Source organism: Myxocyprinus asiaticus, chromosome 13, assembly GCF_019703515.2.
Source record: "Myxocyprinus asiaticus isolate MX2 ecotype Aquarium Trade chromosome 13, UBuf_Myxa_2, whole genome shotgun sequence".
NCBI classification, from domain to species: Eukaryota; Metazoa; Chordata; class Actinopteri; order Cypriniformes; family Catostomidae; genus Myxocyprinus; species Myxocyprinus asiaticus.
This window is the reverse complement of record NC_059356.1, coordinates 11,593,107-11,617,584: the sequence shown is the minus strand read 5'-3', so window position 1 is coordinate 11,617,584 and position 24,478 is coordinate 11,593,107. Positions and strand designations below refer to the sequence as shown.

The 24,478-nt window shown below is 37.2% G+C and overlaps 2 protein-coding genes across 2 annotated transcripts; one reads left to right on the top strand and one right to left on the bottom strand.

The window, feature by feature from the left end:
- Positions 1–230: 230 nt before the first annotated feature.
- On the top strand, positions 231–12,599 carry LOC127450699 (very-long-chain enoyl-CoA reductase-like). Its single transcript, XM_051714983.1, has 11 exons — positions 231–700; positions 2,081–2,132; positions 2,256–2,300; positions 3,362–3,465; positions 7,307–7,422; positions 7,674–7,779; positions 10,303–10,375; positions 10,516–10,559; positions 10,661–10,718; positions 10,807–10,895; positions 12,209–12,599. Exons 1-11 carry the CDS (start codon positions 536–538, stop codon positions 12,380–12,382), a joined length of 1,026 nt encoding a protein of 341 aa, XP_051570943.1. The 5' UTR covers positions 231–535; the 3' UTR covers positions 12,383–12,599.
- Positions 12,600–13,225: 626 nt separating this feature from the next.
- Positions 13,226–22,954, bottom strand: LOC127450698 (uncharacterized). The gene is made up of 7 exons (XM_051714982.1): positions 22,506–22,954; positions 20,018–20,267; positions 18,835–18,953; positions 18,675–18,732; positions 18,520–18,595; positions 18,049–18,163; positions 13,226–14,404 (listed from the first exon to the last, which is right to left on the bottom strand). The coding sequence occupies exons 1-7, from the start codon at positions 22,845–22,847 to the stop codon at positions 14,252–14,254; spliced, it is 1,113 nt and encodes a 370-aa protein (XP_051570942.1). The 5' UTR covers positions 22,848–22,954; the 3' UTR covers positions 13,226–14,251.
- Positions 22,955–24,478: the final 1,524 nt, after the last annotated feature.

Here is a 24,478-nt window from a genome sequence, read left to right as displayed (position 1 = left end):
TGAAACCTAACTGAGAAGTCACCTTTGCTATATAAAAGACCAACATCTGAGCAATAACATGGCACAACAACATGGTAAACATGGCAGCTGTATGGACAAACACTGCCCTAACCCTAATTGAGCAGAGTCATGGGAGCTGTGTCAGCCTGGCCTACTGGATTGGTTTGAGTCCCACAAGGTCACGGGGCTGGCATTTGGCAAAGCAGGCATATAAATTTAGCTTCATGAAAGGTGCGCCATGGATTATGTCTTGGGTCTATCAGATTTCATCTTCAGAGGAGGTGGCCAGCCCTCAGGTGTTAAGAGGTGGGAGATTTTTCAGTCTTACCGCACTTGATCTGCACTTCACTTGAGACTCTATCTCTTGCAACATTTGCACTGTGCTCAAAGAAGGAGAACTTGAATTGGATTTTGGATTAATTCTGATATGAAGAACTGAGGAAGGTCTGAGGAGTGGTAGGTTGTGACAGCTAGGGTGAAATCATTCCTCTTAACTACAGGCTAAAACACAAGATCCATTGCGTGAGAAAGTGTCATGGATGTATTAGCTTTAGAAGCAAAAGAAGGGAAGAATGATAAAACATCAGCACTTGCTCCCAAACCCAGAGCAAAACTTCAGAAAAAGCCTAAACGAATCGTTTACTTTGAGGTAGAGATCTTAGATGCCAAGACCAAAGAGAAACTGCTGCTCCTGGATAAGGTAAGCAGCTTTTAGAGCAAACACTTGAATATTTTAGACTTTTACATTGTTGCCCATGATAGAAAGGGCATGAGTGTCTTGCAAAGTAAACAGTGCCATGATTGTCATGTTTGGCTCCGGGTAGTTGACACAAAATACTTTTGGATAGTTGACATGTCCTGCGTTGTGACATGTTGTACTCCATTTCAAACTGCACTAAAAAAATGTTAACCTAAAAATGTGCTTCATTAACTGGTTTTATTCAAGTCAAAAATTAGATAAAAAAAAAAAAAGAAGGATTTATATAAATAAATAATTTACATGAGTATTTTATAATTAGTTAATACTTAAAAATAAGTATATAAGTATTTAAAATCACAGAATCAATCTTAATACATTAGGTTTTCACCAACAAAACATAGAAATGGCCTATTAAGCTAACAGTTGGAGGTTTACCACTTTTACAATGTACCATTTTAAGCAGTATTTCTTCCTTCTTTTACAATTGTTATGCATGCAGCTTTTATGACATCATGCTACTTGACAAAGTTAATGGAAAATTTGTATATTTAAAATGTTAAAATGTAACGGTAAAGGCAAAAACATCATTTAAAATGGCAAAGAACTTAGTTACAGGACCTTAGATATACATTTTTCCTTATACATTAATTTAATTAACCCTAATCTAACCAAATTTTGTTCCAATTTTAACATGAAATCTTAATGTTAAAACTGTCAACTACCCTCTTATTGTGACTGTGTTGTAATTAAATTGCACATATAATAAAATCTATCAATTTTATTTATTATATTAAAAAATTATTTACATTTATGTTGAGATTGTCTATTAAGTCTCAGAGGAGTAAAGAAATCATCTTTCATCTGTAATCATCAGCTGTCATTGATGACGGATAGCTACACTAATGTGACCGTATTGCACATGCTGTAACTTGTAGTAATAAGGTGATCAGTGTCTGCTGGGTTTTGCAGTAGTCATGTTGCTTTTGGAAGATGAGAATGTCCTCTGGGCTTCCAGGAATTCCTGTGCGAGATCCATCGCTTAGCCACAACATGTCTAGAATAGAACAGAGTAAATTTTATTTATCCCTCAGGAGGAAAACTGCAGTGTTGCAGCAGTGAAAATGGTAAAAGACTAGTATGAAAATAAAAATAATATCATTTAAAGTATGAAACAGAACATTAAGCATTCACATTAAATAACAGTATTTAAATAAAATCTCATGTGCAACATAAGCTGTCAGTCTGAATAAATGCTGTGTTGAGAGACAGAAGGGGAATTTATTTGTTTATTTATTTTTTGAGAGCATGTGCTACTGGTAGGAACATTCCTGTGGGTGTTGAAATGTCCTAGATAATTAGAAGCTGTTTATGTTTCTGCAGGTAGAGCCAACAGCCACTATTTTGGACATTAAGTCTATGTTCCACAATTCAAGTAAGCTCTGCTCTGTGCTAAAGAACCTATGAGGCTGCAAAAACTTTAAATATCTTCACAAAGAATATGATAAGTTGATGACATCGAATTTAAGTCTTAAATGTCAGGCTTCAATTTCCACAGATCAACATTTGTATCCTGCCAGACAGTCTTTATGCCTGGACCCAAGTGAGTTGATCTGCTTTATATAACTGTAGTACTATATATACACTGATGAGCCAAAATATTATGACCACCTGCCTAATATGCTGTTGGTCCTCCGCGTGCTGCCAAAACAACACCGACTTGCCAAGGCATTAACTCTACAAGACCCCTGAAGGTGTCCTGTCATATCTGCCAGCACGACATTAGCAGCAGATCCTTCAAGTCCTGTAAGTTACGAGGTGGAGCCGCCGTGGATCGGACTTGTTGGTCCAGCACATCCCACAGATGCTCAATCGAACTGAGATCTGGGGAATTTGGAGTTCAAGGCAACACCTTGAACTTTTCATCATGTTCCTCACACCATTCCTGAACAATTTTTGCAGTATGGCAGGGCACATTATCCTGCTGAAAGAGGCCACTGCCATCAGGGAATCCCATTGCCATGAAGGGGTGTACTTGGTCTGCAATAATGTTTAGGTAGCTGGCATGTGTCAAATTGACGTCCACATGAATGGCCGGACCCAGGGTTTCCCAGCAGAACATTTCCCAGAGCATCACACTCCCTCCACCGGCTTGTCGTCTACCCACAGTGCATCCTTGTGCTATCACTTCCCCAGGTAAACGATGCACACGGACGTCCAAATGATGTAAAAGAAAACGGGACTCATCGGACCAGGCCACTCTTGTTCATCCTCAGACCACTGTCGGTAGGTGTTCGCCACTGCTGAATGGGAGCACCCCACAAGCCTTGCCTTTTCAGAGATGCTCTGACCCAGTCGTCTTCACATAACAATTTGGCCCTTGTCAAAGTTGCTCAGGTCTTCTCCTGCCCATTTCTCCTGCATTCAACACGCTGACTACGAGAACCATCTCACCATCTAATCTCTTGTTATGAGATGATCAACGTTATTCACCTTACCTGTGAGTGGTCATAATGTTTTGGCTCATCAGTGTATATGCTTATATATATATATATATATATATATATATATATATATATATATATATATATATATATATATATATGTATATATAAGTAAATCGTTGAGGACTGAAAACGATGATGTGTGTTTGGTCGTTTTCAGAAGGAAAACCCCTACGAGATGAAGAGATCCTTCAAGAGCTGCCTGTAGGAACCACTACAGCCTTCTACTTCAGAGACCTGGGAGCACAGATGTCCTGGGGAACTGTGAGCGTTTCACTAAACAAATAACTACTGAAACATACACTCATTCTCACATTTAGGCATGTGCAAACAGATGCTCACAGAAATGCATACATGCATAGACCACTGTCGGATAACAGCACTATTTGAATTACTACAGATAATCAGTAAGAAAAATCTATCTATCTATCTATCTATCTATCTATCTGTCTGTCTGTCTGTCTGTCTGTCTTTATCTTTCTATCTATCTATCTATCTATCTATCTATCTATCTGTCAGTTCGTCCCAAGCATCTCTCTCTCCGTCTGTCCATCCATCCGTCTGTCCCTCCATCCCAAGCATCCTACTAAAACACCCTAGCAATAGAACAGAAGCAATAAGCCTAGCAATGCCTAGAAACTAAACAAAACACCCTATTGATCAGTTTACAGTGTCATTTTAATGGCTTCAGTCTCATCCAATCAGAAATTACAATGGGAACTATCCATTTTATTATCTTTGTTTAATCTTTTATGGATGTGTGTTATAGGGTGAAAAGTTAATTGTATCTAGGCAGCACATGTAAAATTGGGGTCAATGTCTGTACACTACGTACACAGTCCTGTGGTTCAATTTTCTCTCACCTCCCCAGTATGCAGTCCTCTTTCAGTACATGTAATCTCTCTGGCCCCATTCCCCCAGGTGTTGATCCCTTTCACCTCCTGTTCACCTCCTGCATGCGTAGCCCTTCATGCCCCTGTCCTGAGTCTCACGGGGAAGAGATGTTATCAGCATGTGGGAGGGGTAGGGTCAGAGGTTATGTTGCTGATTAAGAGCCATAATTGATTCTTAAAGAACTGTGGCATGAGTATGATCTACACTGAAAGTTGGTTCATTACTGAGCTTTTCTTTTTTATAGTAAATATTTAAAGGGATAGTTCACCCAAAAATGAAAATTCTCTCATAATTTACTCACCCACATACCATCCCAGATGTGTGACTTTCTTTCTTCTGCAAAACACAAAGATTTTTATAAGAATATTTCAGCTCAGCAGGTCCATACAATGCAAGTGAATGGTGAGCAGAACTGTGGAGCTCCAAAAAGCACATAAATGCAGCATAAAAGTAATCCATATGATTCCAGTGGTTAAATCAATATCTTCAGAAGCAAGATAATAGGTATGGGTGAGTAACAAATCAATATTTAAGTCCTTTTTTACTATAAATCTTCTTTTTCTTCATGCATATCACCACCTACTGGGCAGGGAGGAGAATTTATAGTAAACAAGGACTTAAATATCGATCTGTTTCTCACCCACACCTATCATATCACTTCGGAAGACTTAAATTTAACCACTGGAGCCATATGGATTACTTTTATGCTGCCTTAATGTGCTTTTTGGACCTCCATTTCACTTGCATTGAATGGACCTACAGAGCTGAAATATTCTTCTAAATATCTTCGTTTGTGTTCTGCTGAAGAAAGAAAGTCATACACGTCTGGGATGGCATAAAGATGAGTAAATGATGAGAGAATTTTCATTTTTGGTTGAACTATCCCTTTAAAGTGGTGACATCATGTAAGGAATCATATTTTTCTTGATCTTTTGAGATAAAAGAGTTTGTTATATTTTCAGATCTCAAAACTTCCTCCCCAATCCAAGTGCATTTGTTGAAACTAAGCTGCAAAAATGGCTTGTCCTGAACTTCCGCAACTTTCTTACGTCAGATAGATGAATACAATAACACATGATGTCCGTGTTTATTTGTTAATGTAACCATTAGGTGATCAGATTGGGCGAATCCACTGTCGTTTGACACGGCGGCAAAACCACAGCCAATGTGTGTGTAGAGCCGGAGAAAGCACTTAGTGCTATTGCTCATTTCACATGCAAAGGGGGCATTTCTTAAAGGCACAGCAGCACAAAAAAAACAAGCAAAAAAAACAAACAGCCTGTTTAATTAAAAAAGCCAGAGACAAAAGGTGGAAAATGACCTCTTTTTGACACAGAACACTTTACTTACATTTTAAGTAGACATCAGGAGAAAAATAAAATGATAAAAGTGTATGATATCACCCCTTTAATATTGCACGTTGGGTTGGGAACTGAAAACCAAAAACTTAATTCTTGAATGTCATTCTTCTGCCAATGAAATCATTAAGTGGAATCAGAACCAGAAGCATTAAATTCCTTAGGTTTCCTATTCAGGCAATCTCATGATGAATGATGATGATGACAATTCCGTCACAATTATTGGATTCATAATTGCATGTTTAACCGCAATATGTTTCATTACATTTAGAAAAAAATAAGCGTTTATTACATTCTATCATATCAATATTTTAGATTCCCTAACCCAACCCTGCCCCTAAACCTAACCACAAACGCAACATTTCAAGCAAAATGTTTGGTTGTTTTAGTGGAGTACCTGTGTTAGTTCAGCTTTAGGTGTGTGTGCTTGTCATCATGTCAACCTGCATGTTCAAATCAGACAGACACACTGAGGAAGAGCTGTGAAGTTCTTATACTTGGGTATGTAATCGCTTTTATAATCAGTTATTTCCTTTTAAATCTGCATGTAAGTTTAAACTTTTGTTTGGCGGGTGATTGACTGGTGAGAGATGGTGCTTCGCTGCCATCCGGGATGGATCAGGATGGCGTTTTAAACCTCAAATGCGATGTGTTTTTTGGTGATCCAATCACAAAACATTTTGCACCTCGTTTACAGCTATATTTAGCTCTCATTTGCTTTTAGGACACTATCTGTTAGGTTTAGGTGTTGGTTTAGGGTAAGGATGTCTGTTTTGTTCACCTCTCATTTACTTGTAGGACACTATCGGTTAGGTTTAGGTTTTGGTTTAGGGTAAGGATGTCTGTTTTGTTTACCTCTCATTTGCTTTTAGGACACTATCGGTTAGGTTTAGGTGTTGGTTAAGGGTAAGGATGTCTGTTTTGTTTACCTTTCATTTAATTTTAGGACACTATCTGTTAGATTTAGGTGTTGGTTAAGGGTAAGAATGTCTGTTTTGTTTACCTCTCATTTACTTTTAGGACACTATTGGTTAGGTTTAGGTGTTGGTTAAGGGTAAGAATGTCTGTTTTGTTTACCTCTCATTTACTTTTAGGACACTATTAGTTAGGCTTAGGTGTTGGTTAAGGGTAAGGGTGTCTGTTTTGTTTACCTCTCATTTGCTTCTAGGACAATTTCGGTGAGGTTTAGGTGTTGTTTTAGGGTAAGGATGTTTGTTTTGTTTACCTTTCATTTAATTTTAGGACACTATCTGTTAGGTTTAGGTGTTGGTTAAGGGTAAGCATGCCTGTTTTGTTTACCTCCCATTTGCTTCTAGGACACTTTCGGTGAGGTTTTGGTGTTGGTTTAGGGTAAGGATGTTTGTTTTGTTCACTTCTCATTTGCTTTTAGGACACTATCGGTTAGGTTTAGGTGTTGGTTAAGGGTAAGGATGTCTGTTTTGTTTACCTTTCATTTAATTTTAAGACACTATCTGTTAGATTTAGGTGTTGGTTAAGGGTAAGAATGTCTGTTTTGTTCACCTATCATTTACTTTTAGGACACTATCGGTTAGGTTTAGGTGTTGGTTTAGGATAAGGATGTCTGTTTTGTTTACCTCTCATTTGCTTTTAGGACACTATCGGTTAGGTTTAGGTGTTGGTTAAGGGTAAAGATTTCTATTTTGGTTACCTCTCATTTTCTTTTAGGACATTATCTATTAGGTTTAGGCACTGGTAAAGGGTAAGGATGTCCTCTCATCTGTAAAAAAAAAAATATTGCAATGGTCATGCAGTTTTTATTAGATCAGGCTGGATGTATTGTTATGAGAGTGTGTTGCCTATCCCTAATTGTGTATGTGTTTGCTTTCTTGCAGGTGTTCCTAATCGAGTGCATTGGACCACTTGTCATATACCTGATGTTTTATTTTAGACTGCCTTTTATCTATTCTCCCAAGTATGAATTCACCACCAGTAACCACTGGGTTGTGCAGTAAGTGTCAGTCCGATAAAGCATAATTTTCTGTCTGTTGGATTCAGTCCATGGACTATGGGAACAGTGTCTTCTAACAGCTGACCTATTGGCCAACCCATATACTGACCCAGAAGTTTATTTTGGGAATTGTGTTGCAAAGTGTTTTGATTGACATCACTAAGGAATAAACTTTGATTTGATGAACTGGTATTAAACTGAACTTATTGACCTTGTTTATCTCTTCATGGGCTTCTGTCTCTTCTCTACAGTATCGCCTGTGTGTGTCATTCCTTTCATTATGTAAAGCGAATCATGGAGACGTTATTCATCCATCGCTTCTGCCATGGCACCATGCCACTGCGCAACATTTTCAAAGTGAGGTTGCAATGCAATTGTGATTTTTTTTGGTTTGGGTTAGGGTTTGGGAAATATATTCACTTTTAACACACTGTTTCCCAATTTGATGCTCAGAAGACAGCAGCAGACAGTGACTGATGCATGTTAAGATTTGTTGTTTTTCAGAATGTACCTCAAAATTGACTTTTTGTCATCATTTACTAACCCTCATGTTGTTTCAACTCCATATTTTTCTGTATTCTGTAAAACTCAAAAGAAGCTGTTAGACAGAATGTTTTCTTTTGTTTTTACGTACAATGAAAGTTGATGGTGATTCATACCATTTTGTAGTATCCAGAAAGGACCATAGAAAGTATATCATGAAGTATCATACAAGTTCAATAAAATCAGTGTAGTTTGGCCTAAAGAAAGGGATTTTCACTACATTACATTTTAGAAATGCTTTATTGAAATGTATATAATACATTATTTTTTAAAACCTACATAAAACCTTCCACCACATTCCAGTTTTTTCTATAGTTAAAAATAAGTTATATTGGGGGGGGCTGGGTAGCTCAGTGGTAAAGACCTGACTACTACCCCTGGAGTTCACTAGTTCAAATCCCAGGGTGTGCTGAGTGACTCCAGCCAGGTCTCCTAAGCAACCAAATTGGTCTGGTTGCTAGGGAGGGTAGAGTCACATGGGGTAACCTCCTCGTGATCGCTATAATGTGGTGCGTTCTCAGTGGGGCACGTGGTGAGTTGAACGCGGATGCCGCGGTGGATGGCGTGAAGCCTCCACATGCGCTATGTCTCCGTGGCAACGCGCTCAACAAACTACATGATAAGATGCACGGGTCGACGGTCTCAGACGCGGAGGCAACTGGGATTCATCCTCCGCCACCTGGACTGAGGCGAATCACTACGCGACCACGAGGACTTAAAAGCACATTGGGAATTGGGAGAAAATGGGAAAAATCTAAAAGTTACATTGACATGTTGAGGCTACTTAAAGAAAACCTACTTGGTGGGTATTTTCACAGTTTTCACAACGTTTTAATGTAGTTATAATTTATATAATTAAAACGTATTTGTGACTAAAATGTAACTTTTGTCAAAACTGCTGTTTGGTACTGATCAAGTGTAGTTTGTAAAATGTTTTTAAAACGTTATAACCTAACTGCAAGATAGTTAGAACTGCATTAGTGCAGACTTACACTGTTGCTGTTATGATAGAGCATATATTTAATAATTTATATTTTCCTATATAAAAGTATGATTTCATATTTTAATTCATTTCATATTTTTATTTTCATAATTGTATATTTAAAACATTAATCCCATAACATTATTTATGCCATTTTAATTGCTATGTAAATGCATTCATGCCACCTCTGAGCTAATTTATTTTGTAAAAATGTGCACACAGCACGTGCATCAAATTATCCAATATTTAGAGCAGTCTTTGCAGGTAGTCAGTGGGGCTTTAGAATAATGACAGAGCAAATGGTGGATGGTTGTGGGAGCGGGCTGCAGGGGGATGGAAAAAACAGTCCTTTTTTCCAGCTTTCTTGTGTTCAGTTAAAAAATGGTGCCGTTTAGACATCACGTTACACTCAATTGATGCCAAACAGCATTTACTCTCATGTGTTACGTGCATGATTGAAATGTGACAAGTATGAAAAATGCAATGGCAAATGAGACTTTGGCTGTGGCAGAGGGGAATATTTTCAGTGATTAACATTTTCGTAGACTTGTAATATAGCACACAAATCATACAGACTACATTTATGATACTTTTATGATGCTTTTTGTCCTTTTTTTTTTTGGTAGTATAAATCTGCTTTCTTTCAATGGAAAATAGTAGCTCGGACATTTAGCCTAACATATACTTTTCCAAGTTTCACGGAAGAAAGCCATTAACACAGGGTAGGAACGGCATGGAGGTGAGTAAATGATGACTGACTTTTCAGTTTGGGGTGAACTGTTCCTATAAGCTGATCCCCAAAGTTTAGGAATTTGTGTTTTAGCAGTGTTGCAAGAAGACAAAGTTTGATATTGGCTTGACAAAGCCTTATCTGAACATTTAAAATCGGTTGAAAAGACAGACAGAAAAACATCAGATACCAGATTGATACATCAATTGATAGATAGACAGACAGACAGACTGACCAACCAACCAACAGATTGACAGAAAGAGAGAGATTGAGAGAGAGAGAAGATTAAAGGCCTTGTGTGTGTTTGTTTACATTTGAATTTGTTCACGTTTTTGAATTTGAATAGTCTTGGTTCATTTATACATTCTGGGATTTTTCGACTTTTGAATTATCCACTATGTAAAAATCATTCTGATAATCATCACTATGTCAGAACAGTCTGAGTTTGGTTGATTTATCTTGAAACCTGTAGGAAGATTAAGGGATCTTGGAAAAGCCCTTAACCATGTCTGTAGAATAAAAGTTAGAAAAAAGAACCACTGAGTTAAGAACAAAGTATTTTAATATATATTTACAACAGGGCCTCTGTAAATCACAGTGCATTATTTGTTTTCTTTTTCAACAGAGCTGTTCCTATCACTGGTGCTTTGCAGCATGGATGGCTTACTACATCAATCACCCTCTCTACACACCACCATGTATGTAATATCTCACTCTTAACTGCTCTGTGCCATTTTTTATTATCATGTTTTTCATTTTTTTAGATTAATATTGACAATTCTGTGAATGCGCTGTACTGCTACCCTTAAAGTCAATCTATGAATCTGTTTACAAGCAGATTTTGGTGAAAACCAGGTAAAAACTGCACTTGGAATCTTTCTAGTAAGCATCTGTCTTTCCACTGTGCACACTTTTCCTATAATGTGTTGTTTCATTATCTGTCTTATCAGCTTTCGTCATATACTGATTTATGATTTCAACAGTTCTGTCAACTAGGAAACTTCTCGATTCACATGACTCTGCGTAATCTCAAACCACCTGGTAAGATCTACAAAATCAACCACAAATCTTGAGTCAAAACACTATGGTTTTGTTAATGTGACAACACATCTACTTGTTTTATATTAAGGCTCCAAGATGAAGAAGATTCCTTATCCAACCAAGAATCCATTTACATGGATATTTGCACTTGTTTCATGCCCAAACTACACATATGAGGTGAGACCCAGTCTGAGTGATTGCAGTGAGAGCAGCACTGATTTAATACATGCAGTCTTAAGGGGAGTTTATACTGGATGCGTTCTTGTGTTGTATATGGCTGTTGTTTTGCAACAAATTTATTTTCACTATATTTTTTAACACTTTATTTAAATGTATAAAATAATTTTTTTTAAATAAAATCTTATACAACATTCCATTTTTTTTTTTTTTTTTGTGGTAAAGATAATTTATATTGGCATTTTGAGGACAATTAAAGGAATAGTTCACCCAAAAATGAAAATTCTCTCATCATTTACTCACCCTCATGCCATCCCAGATGTGTATGACTTTCTTTCTTCTGCAGAACACAAATGAAGATTTTTAGAAGAATATTTCAGCTCTGTACATTCATAAAATGCAATCAAATTGTGACCAAAACATTGAAGCTCCAAAAAGCACATAAAGGCAGCATAAAAGTAATCCATGAGACTCCAGTGGTTAAATCCATGTCTTCTGAATATTTAAGTCCTTTTTTTTACTATAAATCTATACTTTTACTTTCTTGTTTTTTGTTGATTCATGTTCTTCATGCATATCACCACCTACTGTGCAGGGAGGAGAATTAATAGTAAAAAAAAGGACTTAAATATCGATCTGTTTCTCACCCACACCTATCATACCACTTCAGAAGACATGGATTAAACCACCAGAGTTGTATGGATTACTTTTATGCTGCCTTTATGTGCTTTTTGGAGTTTTAAAGTTTTAGTCACCATTCACTTGCATTGTATGGTCCCAAAGAGATGAGATATTGTTAAAAAAAATCTTCATTTGTGTTCTGCAGAAGAAAGAAAGTCATACACATTTGGGATGGCATGAGGGTGAGTAAATGATGAGAGAATTTTCATTTTCAGGTGAACTATCTCTTTAAAGAAAACCAACTAGGTAGGTATTTTTACTATATTTTCAAAACGTTTGACTTTAGTTAAATTACTTAATACCTATTTGTGACTAAAATGTAACTTTTCTCAAAGCTGCGGTTTGGTATTGGTAATTTTTTTGTACTCTATATAGGTAAACTGCACATCATGTTTTTGTTTAAATTTCAATTTTTTTTAAGGGGTGGTTTGTAAAACGTCAAACCTTACTGTAATCAAAATGCAATATTGCGAAATGTAAAAACTTGGAATGGGGGACTATTTTTGAATACAAGAACGCATCCTTTGTGTGCGGCCCTTTACATGCTGACCCCTACTGGCCACAGAGAGTAAATAAGGGACAGTTGTTCAGTAGAGTGAATGTGACTGAATCTGAACTGTTTTCTCCTGCAGGTGGGATCTTGGCTTGGATTCACTCTGATGACTCAGTGTGTTCCTGTGTTGTTCTTCACTGTGGTGGGATTCATACGGATGACCGTTTGGGCCAAAGGGAAACATCGCAGCTACCTGAAGGACTTCAAAGGATACCCCACGCTGCGTTCCCCAATCTTACCGTTCATCCTGTAGCAGGACAAAACACCACTGAAAATCCAGAATACTCACTCGTCTCAGTCAGTGGACATTATGGCTTCTTAAAGTGAACTGCAAAATTTGCATTCTCCACCAGGCCCCTGTGTATTTATTAAAACACAACATCATGTGGTTGGGTTTAAAAAATCAGCCAGAATTACAAATAAAATGAAGATTATCCAGATGTGGAGTAAAAAACATTTTCATTCAAAAATTAGTTTGATATATGACCATGAACAAAACTGTTCAGATTGCTGTGAACTTACCCTGTCCTTTAGCAGCTTGTACACTATAGACAAAACGAAACATACTTTTACAGATACAAGTCAGTTTTTACTAGTTTATACATACACAAGTCTTAATACATCCTAGAAATGTATAAAACAAATGTAGTACATTATGAAACATTTTAATGTTTTGTCATGACAAGGAAAGCCATTCTATTTCAATTATCATAAATAAAAAATATATATTTTATTGTTTGTACACATGTGAATACAGTGGACATGGTACAAATATATGGGAACAAAAAGATACTGACCAAAGATCATAAGAGACTCTTTCTGTCTGAGAGCTTCAGTCTATGGATGTAATACTGTAGTTTCTTTCTATGGAAAGGACTGAAACTAATTTAATGGTAGCATTTATATCTATCATGTCACTTGACTGATATATTTCCAAGCAATACATCTGGCATGTCAACAGTTTGATGGGATTGTTTTTTGGGGTGCGTTGATTTATGGTGAAATCTTCATCAGATTGGCTTACCTAGGTAAAACACAAAAAACCTGACAAGAACATGGGTCTGAGTAATTTTTCACCCCAAAACATTAGAAAGAAACAAATAATGTTTTGCTTGAAGAAATTTACACTGACTTTATTTTCATGATGATTAAGCACATTTTCCCATGACAATTCATTACAGCAATGCAAAAAAATAAATAAAAATAATTTATGAAACAATTAAAAAAATATTAACATTTATTAAATTAATTTAAATTCTTAATTATTATTATACTTTTAAATTAGTTATATATCACTGTAGTATATGTTGTACTGCATACAATTTAAGAACAAAAATGTATTACAGTACTTTTTTACTGTAATAAAGATATTATTGTTTCAACCAACTTTGAAGTACAGTTCAATGTCTAAATGTATTACAGTAGTGAATATTTTAGGGAAATTGTGCTTCCTTGTCATGAAAATAATGTATAAAAAAAATTACAATTTTAATGGCCCAGAAACATTTTCTTTCTGCAAAAATATTTCTTTTTATTGGTTTTATTCTTTTTGCTGTTGATTTTGGGGTGAAATGGGATCTACACGTGTTTTCACGAGATTCACCCACCTGAATTATTTCAAATTGTGCAGTCACTATGTACTCTAATATGAACACATCTGTTACAGTTAATGATATTGCTGTCCAGTGCTGGAATCAAGGCATCAGTAACTCTTTTAGATTCTGAAAGTGGAATTTATTTCTTACTTTACCATTTTAAGACTGATGTAAAACATTGCTGAACATAGTACATTTAATAGGACAAAAACTGGTTTATATAGTATTGCAACACTGTTAATGATCTCTGACAAAAATAATAGGAACAATATTGGTGAATGAGATGCTCCACCATGGAGAAATAACACTTAAGATGAGTAGTCCCATCAGCCCTGTGAGGGATGGACAGAAGGACAAAGTCAATTTAGAACAGGGCTGAATCTTGCGGTATGTCCTCACGAGACAGAAAACAAGACAAATTGTGGAGGATTGTGCAAATCAAGTCTTATAGAGTTCCATTCTCCCCGTATTTCATAGCCAACGCTCCAAGTCGGAGGGTTTCAGTCTGTTTTTGCTGATAACGAGCACTATGAGAAGAGGCGGTTGTCGTCCTCAAAGTGACTTCTCTGCAGTACCTTCACATGATTCTCATAGATTTTGAGGGCGGGACCGAGTCTGATTGACAGACCGGTCAACACATCACTGCGCTGCATCAGGAGCAAGGACTTCCCATCTATTTCCTGTATGAATTAATGATAGAAAAGGGTTAGCAGAGATCAACTGCACCAATGCATAACAACTTTTGAATTTAAAGAGATAGTGGTTAATATTAGGGATGCATGATACATCGTGATTCATGACCAAATGAGTTATTTGTGGTTATTAGCATTCTGACATTAGTGATTTTTATTATTTAATGGTATTGGCTGATATTGTATACTTAGTTGGCCAGTATTGCATATAGAATTGTGGCCTATTAAAGAAATAGTGCTAGATTTAGAGTGAGTTGATGTGCGCATGTCACAATAACAGAGCTGCGTATATTTACACATAAACATTAGTTGAGTTCATTACTTGATCAAAGTTTATCAATTAATATCTAAAAAAAAACAAAACACTTCTTCATATTTTATAGTGTAATGCTCTGAAGCCTAATTACAAACTATTATAAACAATTGACAAACAATTTTAGTTTTTAGTGTATTTTATTGTTTTTGTTAATGCTGAAAATGTACCAGTTTTAAGCTAACACACACACACACACACACACACACTACCGGTCAAAAGTTTTGAAACACTTGACTGAAATGTTTCTCATGATCTTAAAAATCTGATCTGAAGGCGTATGCTTAAATGTTTGAAATTAGTTTTGTAGACAAAAATATAATTGTGCCACCATATTCATTTATTTCATTATAAAAATAAAATTTAATTAAAACAAAAAAGTTTTTGAAATTGATGATTTGGACCAAATAATAAAGAGAAGTAGCCAATAAGTGCCCAACATAGATGGGAACTCCTTCAATACTGTTTAAAAAGTATCCCAGGGTGATACCTCAAGAAGTTGGTTGAGAAAATGTCAAGAGTACATGTCTGCAAATTCTAGGCAAAGTGTGGCCACTTTGAAGATACTAAAATATAACACAGTTTTGATTTATTTTGGATTTTGTTTAGTCACAACATAATTCCCATAGTTCCATTTATGTTATTCCATAGTTTTGATGACTTTACTATTATTCTAAAATGTGAAGAAAATTATAATAAAGAATGAGTAAGTGTTTCAAAACTTTTGACCGGTAGTGTGTGTGTGTGTGTGTGTATATATATATATATATATATATATATATAATTTTTGGCCAGAATTTCAGTATTGGTTAATCTCTTAGTAGATATTCACAGGCAAAAATTCTGAATTCTAATGAACAACCAAATCCTTAAATTACACAATATTTCCATGGTCAACTTATTCAAAAGATTTTTGTCTTTTCTGCATTGTATGTATTGCAGTGTTGGGGAGTAACCCTTCTAATAGTGACGCTACTAACTTAGCTAAATTTTTCTGTAGTGTCACAATAGAACGGCTATTTTCACATTAGCGTAACTTTTCCAGTAACCAGCTACATTTTCCACAAAGTATCGCTATACTGTCACAAAACGCTACATTTGTCACAATGTACTGCGAATGCAGCAATGTAGCCAAACAAGTTATTAAAGGAATGTTCTGGATTCAATGCAAGTTGAGCTCAATCGACAACATTTGTGGAATAATATTGATTACCACAAATTTATTTCGCCTCATCCCTCCTTTAAAAAAAGCAAAAATCTGGGTCACAGTGAAGCACTTACAATGGAAGTGAATGGGGCCAATTTTTGGAGGGTTCAAAGGCAGAAATGTGAAGCTTATAATTTTATAAAAGCACTTACATTCATTCTTCTGTTAAAACTCATGTGTTATTTGAGCTGTAAAGTTGTTTAAATTGTCATTTTAGGGTTTGTTGACATTAAATCTTCATGGAAACGAAGTTGTAAAATTGACTAACTTTAAACAGAAAAGGTTAGTACATGTTTACAAGCATATAGTTATGTCTTGTGGCTATACTTTTAAAAACGTATTTTAACATTCAAAAATTTGACCCCATTCACTTCCATTGTAAATGTCTCACTGTAACAAAGATTTGTGATTTTTTAAAGAAAAGGAAAGACAAGTCAAAATGAATTTTTGTGGTAATCATCATTATGCCACAAATGCTGCTGATTGAGCTTAACATGTATTAAACCTGGAATATTCCTTTAAGTGCGATCACCTGAACCGTCCTCTCTCTCTCTCATATGTAGCGCCTGAAAATCCCAATCATTTAGGTGGATTCGTTCTTTCAGCCAGTTCATATAAATAAGCCAGTTAAACTATTCACTTATATTTAGCAATTAATTGTTTAATGTTAACCTTTAACTTTCAGAACTTCTGATTGTAGAATTAAATAATATATTTGTATTGTTATATACTGTATACAAAAAAACTGCTCCAATGTAGTAAGCTACATTTTGTTAGTAACTTTAGCTGACTACTTTTAGAGTAGCTTTACTGTTGTTCAACTAATTAAAGTTTGAGTTGCTTATAGCTTGAGGAGCTACAGTTTCAACATAACTTCCCCAACACTGCTGTATAGATAAAAATAGTACAAGGTCTCCAGCTTTGTTTAAAAAGTAGAACCATACAATCTAAATAAGCCTAATTTCTTTTGACAAGATACAGAGTGTCTTTTCCCACTGAATTACCTCTAGAAATACTATGAGAGTTATGGCGCTGTCACGTTGTTGTTGGAATTACAGAAATGAGGAGATTCTGTAAAAAGCATTCACATCTTCGTAAAACTCATAATTACAGTAAACAATAAAATAACGTATAAAGGTGAATTAATGAAATAATGAATTGATAAATATTTGCTGTTATCAACAACAAAGTCGTTTTGGATTTACCATCTTGTAATTACAGTAAATCTGACACGACGTGAACACAACAGTTACTTATTTTATTACATGGCTCTCTGGAATACTCAATGCTGATTGGTCAATGGCGCCATCTAATGGTCTGATATTTCTCAGTAACAACCGCACATCCACGTGTCAGACCGCTCATCCGGGTATTGCGAGCCATCTTTACTACTTCTTGAATCACTGTGCGTTCTCTAAAAGTAAGCTTATAAAAAAATTCAACTCATATCAACGTTTCTTGTCCATTTATTGGTTTACTTAGCGAGTAGTATTTTAATGAACTGGATAATGAGGAATCAGACATTTATTATTACAAAATAAACACCAACAGATGTCCGACGCAAACCGGAGGTGGATTTCAGCTGCTCAGTGGTTTGTTTCTTGTCACATAATAACATAATTTCAATGCAAATCAATATTTTATGTCCATGTACATTATTAATTTATTTGGTTAGTAGCTGTGTAATAAGCAGGATAATGTACAGTCAGCCGGTTGTTACTGCAAAATAAACCCCTTCAAGCTTCACGTTGGCATCCTGATCACCCTGTCAGGGTTTATTTTGTGAAAACAACTGTACTGTACATTATCCTTTACTTCAGTGAGGCTCTTTGTTCGGTTTTAAATACTACTCAAAGTATCTGAAAAGCTGGAATGTTGCAGGTTGGAGGCACTGTTTACTGGAATGACATGGTAAAATGCTCATTACTGTCATTTGTCCAGATGTTGTACTTTTGAAATATTAGATACCACAGTAAAAAAAAAAAAATAACTGTAATAAAATGTTTTTAATTTTTTTTAAATCAGCATAAATGTAGGGGTGAAATACCACATGGACATGTCTTGACAAGCCTTGTGAGCTTCAGTCCTCTAGTGGTTGGTTGTGGTACTAACCTGTGCTCTAAAAGCCACAGCCTGCTCAGGGAACCCCACAGAAGAGAAGTAACTGACCACATCAGCCACGCTCCAATGAAAAGGGTCCTGTCCAATTTCCTCCTTTACCACATCACTGAGGATTAAACAGAAACAGCTTAATGCCTCATTGTTTTCAGTTTTTATTGCTAATCAGGCAGAGAACTTTCTGGCTTTCTCTGCTGAAAAGACCAGAATTACTGGTCAACAGTTTATGTTGTGTTTTTGGGGCTGGTCTCCCAGCATGGTGTGCTGTTGTCCCCACCAGTCTTTTAAACTAGCTTAACCAGCTTCATCAGAAAGACCATGCTAGTCAACCAACTTCACTAGCTAGGTTTTGTTGGTGAAAGCATGGCTTTGCTGATCCACCAGCTAGACCAGCACCAAACCAGCCTAGACCAGCATGGGAATTACATGCAGGTTAAGCTGGTCTTTTTAGCAGGATTCACTCACTTTGCATTGTTCACCCCTCCAATGTTGACCATGTCTATCTCTGTCGTGCTCTTGGGTCCATCATTGCACTTTTCACCTGGTAAAACACATTCTCAAATATTAATCTTCAACTGAGAGGTGGTGTCAAAGTAAAAGAACACAGGCTGAATAATCACCTTCTTCACCATGGACAGAGATGGTGTGAGGCCCTCCATCGGAATTCACCAACTCATCCTGAAGTCAAACAGAGACAATATGACACTCAGCAACATGCAATCTGTCTACTGAATACTGTGACTGGAAATGCTGCGGCTCGTGCTGGATGGACGTGCTTACTGGTGTGTTTCTGCAGTCTGACAGCAGTGGATCAGGGGTAAGCGTGCTCTCCGTCGGCCTCAGCCCCTCCTCTCCTAAAGGGCAGATGCCCAGTGGCTGCTGCCCGAACTGCAAAGATCCTGTGAGTGACAATGATAGATACTGCCAACTGAAATCTCTTTAATTGAGGCTGCCAGGATGACAGAACAACCGTATGAACTGCGCAATTAACCAGTTACCTTGCAGCATTTTTTTCCCTTTAATTCAGTGACTGTCATTTTGTCTTCTTTATTGTTAGTAAGCACGTTTATTACAACCTTTGAAATCAAGGTTCAAGCTGAATAATCGGTTAAGAGCTAATGATTAATCATTGCAATAATTGCCGAATAATCTTTCTAATAGTCATTAGATTAATCGATTATCAAAATAATAGTTTGTTGCAGCCCTAGTGGCAGAATAGGCTACTGACAACAACAAAAATAAGCTCACTTTTGGCTGGATAATTTATAAGCTAAAATTAATACATAAACTAATTACTTTTACAGAACTACTTCTCAGTCAAACTGTAACAGCAAGAATCATGATTAATGTATTAACCTATATCCAATGATTATTTAGTGAAGGCTGCGTCTTAGAGAAGTTTTGAGAAATACACTTTTTACCCATAATATTTTAACTTGTACCTGTCCATGTCGTCACTATTGGCGTGAACGACTCAGAAGTTGTCAAATTGTGTCGCCAACTGATTCAGTTTCAGATGAAAAGTGCAATTTTGCGTGTAATCGCTAGTGCCTAATGTCGTGGGTTTCCAAACTTTTTGACAGATGAACTTTTTTTATAACCTTTCTAAACAATTTTTAAGAGATCTCTTGGTGGATTTCCATTTGTATTTCAGGTACCAATCCTTGTAATTAATAGATTTTAATGGGGTTAAGCACTCATGGGAAAAGTTATTAACTACTAACCTTTACCAACCATCATTCTCAATGGACTGACTGACTCTATTATGTTGGCTGGCTTGTGAGCAAGTTTTTCTCTACGCAAGCATCATAAACAGGGATTTCTACCAATATTTCTAGAATTTGTTTTAGAGCAGAGAAAAACTAGAAAGGTGTATATACACTATAGAAATTTCCATGACTTTTCCAGGCCTGAAAATCTTTCCAGATGTAAAATACTAAATAGTTTCATAGTACATATGTACCTGTGTCATGATGTGCTGCTGGCTGTGTGTGCTCAGGAAGAGTGTAAGCACTGTCCCGGTCCAATGTCAGAGCATCATGAGTCGGTGAGGTGGCTGGTGAGGGCACATGAAGACTGATGTTACTGCTGGTGATGGGACTCAAGCTGATGCCGGAGTCAGTGGTGCTCTGAGCGCACATGGCATCCAAACTGCTCTCATCGCCCTCCTCGTCCATACTGCTATCTATTCCTGCTGTTGTGGACATCTCATCCTAAAAGATTGAATGGAAGTTCAGAATGGACTACTAACTTACACTTACTGAATGCTGCACAGTGTACACTGTATACTTCTAACTATTTTGGGAAAATAGTAATTTGGCATGGGTTGTTTGGTATTTTTAATTACATTCTCTGTAGAAATTTCTTACATATTGGCAGTTGGACTAAATAATGAGTGGGGTGGTCGTAATAGATTTGCTAAGCATTAAGAAAAGTTGCATACTGTGCACAGTATACATACTATACAGTATATGCTGCAAAGAGTAATATAGTAGTATGTTAGTATGCTTCTCCGAACATAGCCAGGTACTTTGATCATTGTAGGGCAATTACACTCCCAAAGCCTGCATACAATCCAACTTAACACAAGGCTTTAACATATCTCCTGTTTTTGTATCTGTGTTTTTGGTTAAGAAATAAAAAGGTTTTATACAGTTTAATATCTGAATATAAAAACCCTGTCACTTTATTTAGGAGCGGAATGTAAACTGAAGCAGATAATTATTATCCTATTCTATATTCTCTGTCAAATAGGGAACTTTTTAGTGGAATTTGAAGACAAATAGACCTATGTACTAAACAACATATTTTGTTATTTAGTGCATGTAACATGTCAAATAACACCCTTTACAAAACATACTGTGATGGTATCAGATGGTTAAACCTTATAAATATAAAGACAAGACTGGCACAGAATGACCGTGTGAAGGATCTGTTCTATTTTTTATTTTTTTTTTAAAGAAAAGGAGGGACGAGTCAAAATTATTATTATTATTATTATTTATTTTATTTTTTTGTGGTAATCAACATTATGCCACAAATGCTGTCAACTGAGCTCAACGTGTATTGAACATAGAATATTCTTTTAATAAGACCCTAATCGGACAGACTGTTGTTTATGGGCGAATATATATCTGAAATATTTTAGAGCCAAATTAACACATTTGTATTCACTATGGAAATGTCCATGACTTTTCCAGGACTGGAAATCACCAATAAAATAAAAATAAAAAAATTCCCAGATATTGCTAGGTATTCCCTGACCGTGATTCTGCTCAAACCGCGAGACTGTCGCTAAAGCAAAACCGGAGAGCGTGTCAAGGCCGCGCGCCACTGTTTATTCGGACAGGAGCGAGCCAGAAATTCTTTACCAACCGTCTTTTTGTACGCTTTGAACCCAAATTGGGAATTATTGTCGATTTGGTGTGAATAACGTTACTAACAGAGCAGCGAATATGGCTAAATAACTTATTTTATATCATCGTGAGAAACATTACGAAGTGAGTTTGCAGAAAGGAGGCGCGCTAAACTCAACTCGCGCCTCTGTAAAACGGGGCGGGCTCATGAATATTAAGTGTCGTGACGTTAGCCAGTGGCCTCAGAGATCCGCGTGGTGAGCTCATGTATATTAAGTAAGCAAGTCAAGAGCCCGCCCCGATTCGCTCAGAGGCGCGCTGCCTGTCTGAGAAAAGCGCGTCCCAAGGCAAGCCTACGTTAAACGTGGCTATTTCCGACATTTTTTCCCCTGCCGCTGTGATTTAGTGCTTGAAACACAAACAAAACTAACGTTAACCTGACTGAACAGGTTCTCCCGATAAAAAATAACAACAAATTCACGGGTCGCGCGCACTTCGCCTGCACGGACATAAAGGCTAATAGCAGTCCGTGCAATGACATGCGGTTCAGTGATCCTTATTAATTGTAGTACTCACTTTATCACTCCATGCATTGGTCCTCTAATTCAATCTCACTGTAATAAATGGCATTTCCTGTATTTTCTCTCCAGAGGCGCATCCTTGTACGAAATGCGCTAATCGGCTCATCCGTGATGTTTTGGTGACTTTCCCCGTGTAAAAGCGAGTTTTGCTCAATGACATATTGACAATAATTTTTCGCTAAAGTTGAGTTACCAGACAACACGTGCGCTGTCTATGCTCACACAAAACACTCGCTCTGAAGGATTTCGACATAATAGATCAAGCGCTTCCATTGTTGGCGATTTTCCGTCGGTTTGTGCCGCTCCCCGTCTGCGCCAGTCCGCGAGCGCGCGCGCGTGTGTGTATGTGCGCGTGTGCACTTGCTTTCACGTTGCATACACCAACGAACTGTTTAACTAGTGATAAAATACCAGGGGTGAACATTTTATGTGATGCAATCCGTCTGTCTTTTGTCGGACCGCAGCCACTTGTTCTGCGTACCAGCGCACGGTCACATGAGCGCGGTTTACTTACTTCCATGTCCTCCATCTGATCGTCATCCGCGGGACCCAACGCGCTGTCGCCGGTGCTCAAGTCCGGGAGAGACGGCTGTTTCACTGCACACTTGCCCTGGTCGCCCTTTCTCCTGCCTCTCAGCACCTTTGCTGCGTTGCGATAGGAAACCGAGCCTTTATAGTTGACTTTCAGCACAGCTTGCTCCTCTATCAGTTTCTCCAGTTCTGAACGGGTTCGGTCCCAGTCCGAGCCGTGTCGTCTTTTAACCATTCTGCAAATTCTGTCCAGGTCCGGTCGCGCTTTTCTCGACCTTAACGAGTCTATGGAGCCCAGGATCCATTCGCGGTACGGCTCAGGCATTATTTCTAGCGGAGTTCAAGCGTGAGAGAGTGGATGAAGTGCGTCAGTATCTTGCCCTAACGTGACGCTCGCCGTATTTTCGAGCCGCGGCGCGAGCGAGCTGAAGAAAAAACGGAAACCTACAGTACGCGTGCGTTGATCACATTGAGCGCTTAAGGAGGAATGCTGGAAATTCCGCGTCCCGCCACTAGGAGATTTAAGGTGGTATTCCTCTATTTCACATAGGAGTGCTTTTCGAAGACTTTGTTTTGGTATAGTAGCGTAGATATTCTTTTATATTGATTTAACAACCTCGGCGTTTTTACCTTAGGAGAAAGCGTAATGGTCAACTACTTGCGCATTACGACAGTAAATCACAGTTTGCGGATACCATACAAATGAATTGAGAGCCGTAAACCGACAACTAATTGTCGCAGAAATTGTCCGTGAATTCTCTTATAAACAGTCTTTTTTCCCCATGGTTAACTCCTAACATAGTTCGCTCCAAAAGGATCCTTTAGTGAAAAACAGGTTGGAGTTAAGCAGACAAGTGCTCAATTCATTAAGTGATGAGCGGTTTCCTCACAAAAGCAGCTTATTCAGCGCACTGAAACATCTTCTCTATTGACATCCATTTAAAGTGATCGGCCCTGTTGTAACCTCGCCAGTGTACCACCGCGTTTCGCTATGTTTGCTAGCCTTTAAAAGGCTCTCCCTTGGTAGAGGCATGCTGTTAGTGTACTGCTTACCACTGAGGCCACATCCACTCCACACTAGTACATTTTATTTTGCTACGTTTACGTCACACTAGAACAGTGTTTTCCTCAAACTAAAATCTGAAAACGCTCCCTAAAACAGCATATTTTGGTAAACTATGACACAATAAACTGAAAACAGAGTTTTCAAACATAAACCGATTAGTTTGAATGTGGTCTGAATACTGTATATACAGTATATATATATACACTGGCAGCCAAAAGTTTGGAATAATGTACAGATTTTGCTGTTTTGGAAGGAAATTGTTACTTTAATTGACCAAAGTGGCATTCAACTGATCACAAAGTATAGTCAGGACATTACTGATGTAAAAAACAGCACCATCACTATTTGAAAAAAATCATTTTTGATCAAATCTAGACAGGCCCCATTTCCAACAGCCATCACTCCAACACCTTATCCTTGAGTAATCATGCTAAATTGATAATTTGGTACTAGAAAATCACTTGCCATTATATCAAACACAGTTGAAAGCTATTTGGTTTGTTAAATGAAGCTTAACATTGTCTTTGTGTTTGTTTTTGAGTTGCCACAGTATGCAATAGACTGGCATGTCTTAAGGTCAATATTAGGTCAAAAATGGCAAAAAAGAAACAGCTTTCTCTAGAAACTCGTCAGTCAATCATTGTTTTGAGGAATGAAGGCTATACAGTGCTTGAAATTGCCAAAAACTGAAGATTTCATACAAAGGTGTACACTACAGTCTTCAAAGACAAAGAACAACTGGCTCTAACAAGGACAGAAAGAGATGTGGAAGATGTACAACTAAACAAGAGGATAAGTACATCAGAGTCTCTAGTTTGAGAAACAGACACCTCACATGTCCTCAGCTGACAGCTTCATTGAATTCTACACGCTCAACACCAGTTTCATGT